The sequence below is a fragment of the Tiliqua scincoides genome, chromosome 13 (genome assembly GCF_035046505.1).
Source record: "Tiliqua scincoides isolate rTilSci1 chromosome 13, rTilSci1.hap2, whole genome shotgun sequence".
Taxonomy (NCBI): domain Eukaryota; kingdom Metazoa; phylum Chordata; class Lepidosauria; order Squamata; family Scincidae; genus Tiliqua; species Tiliqua scincoides.
Genome location: NC_089833.1, coordinates 13,239,097 through 13,245,734, shown reverse-complemented (window position 1 = coordinate 13,245,734; position 6,638 = coordinate 13,239,097). Strand labels below are relative to the sequence as shown.

The 6,638-nt window shown below is 52.8% G+C and overlaps 1 protein-coding gene across 2 annotated transcripts in view; it reads right to left on the bottom strand.

Annotated features, from left to right (window-relative positions):
- Window positions 1–2,723: 2,723 nt before the first annotated feature.
- The window catches only part of SREBF1 (sterol regulatory element binding transcription factor 1), a 27,564-nt gene continuing 23,649 nt past the window's right edge, over window positions 2,724–6,638 (bottom strand). For both annotated transcript variants that reach the window (XM_066640565.1, XM_066640566.1), the window contains exons 17-19: window positions 6,464–6,638; window positions 5,725–5,836; window positions 2,724–5,153 (exon numbers count right to left, since the gene is read on the bottom strand). The exon at window positions 6,464–6,638 is cut by the window's right edge and continues 11 nt beyond it. In XM_066640565.1, the coding sequence (XP_066496662.1) occupies window positions 4,930–5,153; window positions 5,725–5,836; window positions 6,464–6,638 (511 nt within the window). In that variant the 3' untranslated portion in view covers window positions 2,724–4,929. The remainder of the gene's footprint in view (window positions 5,154–5,724; window positions 5,837–6,463) is intronic.

The window sequence follows — 6,638 nt, the reverse complement described above, 5'->3', positions numbered from 1 at the left end:
ACCGCCACCCACCGCCCACCACGTTAAAAGCGACCACACCACCCGCCGCTTGTGACCAGTCTGTTCATGGTACTCCGTGCGTCCCACCGCCGTCATCGCTACGCTTGCCATCGCGCCCGACAGCTTTGCCCCCTCGAGGCTTGCTGGTCACGAAACCCAAGTTTCAGAAGCAGGCCTTGACGACGGCGGGCTGGACAAAAAAAAAAAATAACTTCCCGTCTCTGTGCAGGTCCTGGCTGTCTTTTGAATAGCATCTTGTACATAATGACTGTAAAATGCCCAACCATTTGTATGATATATTTGCCTCATATTATAGTGTATATATATGTATACATATACATATATATAATATATATGAAAGACTGTAAATGTTAACTAGTGTTCTTATTTAGTATAATGCTTCACACTGAAGATTGTGTGTAACGAGCTGTTTCTAAAAGAAGTTTATTTTCCTTAAGAGTTAAAAAAAAGAAAAGAAAAAAAATCAGGTCATTGCATTCAAAAACATCAATAAAGAGTCAACAATTGTTTTGGACATTTCTAGAGTCCCCAGTAACCTATTTTTCTGCCATCCCTTCCAGCAGGGAGGAAGGCTAGAATCCGCTTAACCAGTACACTAAATACTGTATGTTTTAGCCTAGGAACCCAGCTCAGTCATTTCCCCCCCCCCCCAAAACGTGGGATGCTATACTTGAAAGTCCCTGCAATGGACACAGAGATGGATTTGGAAGGAAGGGAGTAAAAAAATTCCACGTGGAGGAAGATTTAAAATGTTGGTAACTTAGCCTCTGCTTTGCAGGTTTCGTGGTCCGGATGGAAGCTTGGGTGTGAGACCAGGCCGGCCGCATCAAAAGTAGAAGGCACGCCTGGCCCCCTCCACTATGCAGCTCACAGATTGCCCAGCACCTCTCAGGGATGCTGGTAGGAGCTGCTTGGAGGAGGGAGGGAGTATCAACATGATGCCGTCTTCCGTGTGCTGCTGATCACTCTGAAAGGAGCTTCATTTAGCATCCTTTGACTGCTGCAATAGCAAGTGAGGCCAAGCATGTGGGCACAGGTGATCAAACCCAATGTATTGCCAAGCCCCCCTCCCCATAAGCACATTTCAGTGGGAACCAGCTCACGCATTCCTACTTCTATATACCCATGGTGTTGCATGGGGGGGGGGAAATTCCCCAGGTTGTCTTCCTAGCCTGGCACTGACCAGATTTGCTGAGCTGCAGCAAGACAGGCTACATCAGGTGCCTCTAAGCCACAGCCTGAACATTCACCTGCCAGCGTGGCACCCAGAGATCTGTCCACAGGCATCTCTGTGTGTGCATGAACTAACCGGGAGTGTCTTTGTGCAAGGATGTACATCTGTTGAAGGGCAGCTCATCCATGCTAAGTGGGAGTTTGGCCACCCATAATACTGGATCAGACCAGAAGGGCTTGTCTAATCCAGCATTCTGTTTCCACCAGTCAGATGCTTCCCAGAAGCCGCTGGAAGGTCAAAGCTTCCCAGCAATCGCAAGTGGAGGTCTGCTGTCCCTAAACGCGTAGCCACTGCAACCAATAGACTGACAGACAGTAGATAGTAGTGCAGTAATGGATGGGTGTGGTTTTCATTAAAAAGCTGTCAAGGTTCTAGAACAGCATTTCCAAAACAGAACGTCGGGACCCCCTAGGTGGGTCATGAGCCAATTTCAGGTGGGTTGCGTAGCACCTAGCTCAGCCACCACTGAAAATATAGAGCTGAAAATACAAGGGAGAGAGCTGCCGGGCAGGGCGGGCTCCTGCTGGGAGAGAGGCCATGCCTGATCTCGTCTGATCTCAGAAGCTAAGCAGGGTCAGGCCTGGTTAGTACTTGGATGGGAGACCGCCTGGGAATACCAGGTGCTGTAGGCTTATACCATAGTCTTTCCATGCCCGATCTTGTCTGATCTCGGAAGCTAAGCAGGGTCAGGCCTGGTTAGTACTTGGATGGGAGACCGCCTGGGAATACCGGGTGCTGTAGGCTTATATACCATAGTCTTTCAAGACTGAAGGTTGCCAACCACCAAGTGGGAAGACGGGAAGCTGTGTGATTAGAGAAGTGTCCAAGTCTGCCTTCTGCTTTGACTTCCAAGCTGGAATGTTTGAATTCTGAGTGATGCAAAATAACAGCATGAGCAAACTGTGTGATGGGAACCTTTGGCTGATTGCAGCTTAGAGTTGAAGCCTAAATGGATGAGGTCACTTCTAGCCATGACATCGCTTGTGGTGGATCCCGACAGATTGCCGTTTTAAAAAGTGGATCCCGGCACTAAAAAGTTTGAGAATCACGGAGCTAGAACCCTCAGCCTCCTCTTCCCAGCATGGTGGAGAACTGAGCCCAGTCCTCCAGCATGGTGGAGAACTGAGCCCGTAGGGGAGGGCACCAGGATGAGGTCTCTTGTTATCTGGTGTGCTCCCTGGGGCATTTGGTGGGCCGCTGTGAGATACAGGAAGCTGGACTAGATGGGCCTATGGCCTGATCCAGTGGGGCTGTTCTTATGTTCTTAACTACAATTCCCAGGAAGCCTTGCAGGTCTCTTGTTATCTGGTGTGCTCCCTGGGCATTTGGTGGGCCGCTGTGAGATACAGGAAGCTGGACTAGATGGGCCTATGGCCTGATCCAGTGGGGCTGTTCTTATGTTCTTATGTCCAAGCAAGCGCTCTCCAAGCCCCATCTTGCGTCCATAAAAACCTCACAGACAAATGTATATAAATAAGTAGGTTTTATTTTATCATTTGTACAAAAAAAAACTTTCACTATGAAAATAAATGCAGGAACCCTGGCTAAGCAGCACTTCAGAATGCAAGAAGAGCCCTGCTGGATCAGAACCCAAAAGATATATGTGGGTCCACAATCCTGCCTGCCACAGTGGCCGAGCCACTGCCTGTGAGAACCCCAGAAGCAAGGTATAAAAACAGTAAGTCCTCCCTCCTGCTGTTGCTTCCCAGCAACTGGTATTCAGAGGTATGCTGCTCCTGGACATGGAGGTTCTACATGGAGTGCAGGTTGGGGAGAAATGAGATGCACTACTTATACAAAAACACATTTACGCAGTACCTGCTCCCTACAATAATAGCCCTGCAGAGGGTGCAGTTCCAACTCCCACCCATGACTTGACCAGATCCATCAACCTCTCTGTTGCTCTCATCTCAACAGGGTTCCCTCCGTAACAGCAGACAGTCGGGGTGGGGGGGCAGTCAAGGCACGGAAGCCAGGACCGAAATCTAACAGATGAAGGTGGGGCACTATTGAAAGAGAAAATGAGACGAGCATCGGCAGGTTCCCATTTCCCAACAGGCAGAGGAGAGGCGTCCAAAATTCTCTGGATCTTCTTCCATTTACCTTCCACAACCGTCATCCAACCAAGAAGCAAACTATCCTTTTTTTTTATAGTTTGTCTTTAAAAACAGGGCTTTCGCCTTTCCTTTTCTAGCAGAGCCCCTGTGCTTTTCAGAGCAGTGCGCTAGGTCGAAATCCAACAGGAAAAGCATCCCCCCCTCCTGCCATCACAACATGTACGCACCAAAAATTAAGAAGCTGCACCGGTGGAGTCAACAGGCAACACCACAACAGCTCCAGCAGCAGGCAAGAAGAGAGGAGAGAATGGGGAAAAGTTCTGAAATGCCCCAAAGTGCCTTTTTCACCTCAGTATTCACAACGCCGAAGCATCGTCTCCAGTGCTGTTCCCATGTTTTACTGTACCTGGGCTCAGTTATTCACACATTCCATCCCATGCAAGTACAGTTCATGTTCAGTGGGCGTGGATGGGCGACTGGTACAAACCAGCCCAACTCATATGGAAGGGGGTGCCCAAATGTAGACATACTGCTCCTCTTTAGGAAAGGGTCCCCTCGTAGCAAAACACAGCAAAATCCTGAAAAACAGATGCTTCAAAGGACCCTGGCGGCAGTTTCTCCGGGAGGGAACCCTTAACAAGCTGCCGATTCCAGCAAATAGCCATGCACACACCCTCAGGGTCTTGAGGAGATGGGGGCTAAGAGGCCTGACAACAACAGGGTCAGGGGTCCTCTCTGCCACTAGGGGTTTGAGCACTGCGTTGATCACAGACATGTCACCCCATGAATATCAAGGGAAGAGGTCACCTCAGGCAGATTTCGAAGCCCTGAGAAACCCTAGCCAAGCAAAAACAGTGTGTGGACATGTCCCTGACTTGCTTTGGGGGTGGAGGGTAGCAGCCAGCTGGTTCAGGAAAGACGTGTGGCCAAGGGTGGGTGACATGCAGTGCTGGGAAGCCGCCACCAGGGGTCCCCACTGCCTCACGGAGCTGCTGCCTCGAGGTGGGAGGGGGGAAGAAGGTCCCCAGAAGACCAAGAGAAAGCTCTGCAGGCAAAGGGGGGGGGGAGCCAGAGGCTGATGGGAAGCTTGGGGTTACGGCAAGTGTGCAAGCAGTCCACACAAACCATGCATTCACGTGTGCACACTTCAGAGCGGAGAATCAGGGCACGGACCTTTCACAAGGTGCTCTGGGCGGGGGGATACAGCACTACTGCAGTCCGTCTGTCCTCCCCCGGTAAGGCTCTGTTCAGCTGAAGCCCTCCAATGCACCAGTGCCGCCTCACTCACACAGCTGGCAAAACAGCTTTCCTGGAACAGAAGGGGGAAGTACGGCCTCTGCTTGCCCCACAGCAAGCCCCATCCCTGCCTCATGCTCTCCTCCACCAGTCACCCCATCTGTCCAGCGCACAACAGGAAGAGGGCCTGAGAGAGGCCAGGCAAAAGAAGCAGTTACCTAGAGAGACAGAGAGCTCGAGACTCAGGCCATGCTGCTTCAGCGACCTCCAAACAGTCCACGAGGGTAAATTCACACAAGAAGGCGCTTGGAGGGGCAATGCTCCCCCCCCCACACTACTGCCTTCCCCCAGTCCTCAGTGCCCCCCTTCTAGCTTAAGCTTCTAGCTGGAGGTGACGGTGGAGCCGCTGCCCAGTTTGATGATCATCTGCTGGCACTCATGGAGCGTCCATTTGTCCCCCAGCTTCTCCAGGGAGCGGGCAGCCTCGGCCAGCATGCCCACCCTCTGACCTGGCCCCAGGAGGAATGCAGGAGGCAGGTAGGAACAGGCAAGCAGCAGGGCCTCGGCCTGCTCACGGGCGGTTGGGCGGCTGTCTTGTTCGCTGGCTGGAAGGGAAAGAGCAGAGGAAACTCAGGAAGGGGCAGACCACAACTCTCAGCCCTGGCTCCCGTCCACCCAAGAGCAGAAAGCCCTGGTGCTGGGGGTCTCCATCTCTGGATAGCCCTGTAGCCCCAACTCACAAGTTCATGGCTTCAACTCCACCCCAATGCTAAGCCCAGGTCCAGATTTATATACTGGCTCCACCCACTCAGTACAAAGCTCCTCCCCAACGCTAAGCACCTTCCATACATCTGCACAGTAAGCTCCACCTACACAGAACTCTACTCTCCTTCTTGGGGATTTGCAACAGCTGCTCAAGAGTTGGAGGAAATAACCAGCGACTGCCTACAAGGTCCACCCCACACTCGGCCCAAACCCATTGCCTGATCCTGTTTGTGTCTAACAGAGGACAAATCACAGACTTGCAACGTCAGGGCCTTTGCAGGACTTGCACAGGTAGAGACAGTGTCCTTGTCCCAGGAGCTGCTTGCAAAATCTCTGAAAAGCCACCAAGGGATCAGGGAGCATCACAAACCCTGACCCAGAAACCCCACATTGCTACTACTGTCCACTCACCTCCCTTGGTGGCCAAGGCCCCCCTCCTGCGGAGGCTCCGGTCCAGCAGCTGGTGTGTCCGTGTGGGGCTGGCTCGGGCCATCAGCCGAGCCGTGGCTTCATGAAGAAACACCTGGAGTTGAACCCACAGAGCTGGTGAGCAGAACAGATCCCAGGCACCAGGTTGCCCTCCCAGAATCAAAGCCCTCTGGAGCACCAACCGTCAGGTTGACAAAGTCATAAGGGCAAACTACTGAAGGTTGGGGGGGGGGTCACCAATTTTGGCCAGGACCATAGCACTCCATCAAGGGGCAAGGTCTTGTTCCCAACCTCACACCGCACCTCCAAAAGTCCATACAAGAACAGGGACAATTGCCTGCTCTCTTCCCCAGCTTAAGCTCAAGGAAAAAATAATTCGTTCCATCACACAGCATGCCTGAGCAGGTCAGAGGGTTCTGGAAGCCCGAGTGCAACAGTGGGAACATGTCCTGCTCCACCCCTGGCTCCAGGTCAAGCGGGAGACGGGATCATCAAGCTCCCCAGTAGGGAGGCCCTGCCTTCAGACGCCCTCTTGCCCCTGCGGCCCCTCTGTCCTGTGTGGAACATGCTCCCTAGCACTGGTGAATACTCCACCTCTGCCTGGACTTCATGCTGCAGGTGCCCAGGGCCCCATGCTCAAGGGGTGTCCAATTAACACTCTCCATCACAGCATCCAAAACCCCTCCAGAAGCTGCGAGGCTGGTAAAATACGGAGGCTTACCCTGTGCATGGCAGGCCTGTCCGCCTGAGTCAGTCGCCGGAGGCTGCTGAGGTCCTGCTGAAAGCCGCGCAGCTCGAGGGCGGAGGCCTGGTAGGGAGCACCTAGCGGTGCAGACGCCTGCATCTGCTGCTGCCACAGCCTGGTGCGGGTGATGAGGAGTAGGTCGCACAGGAGG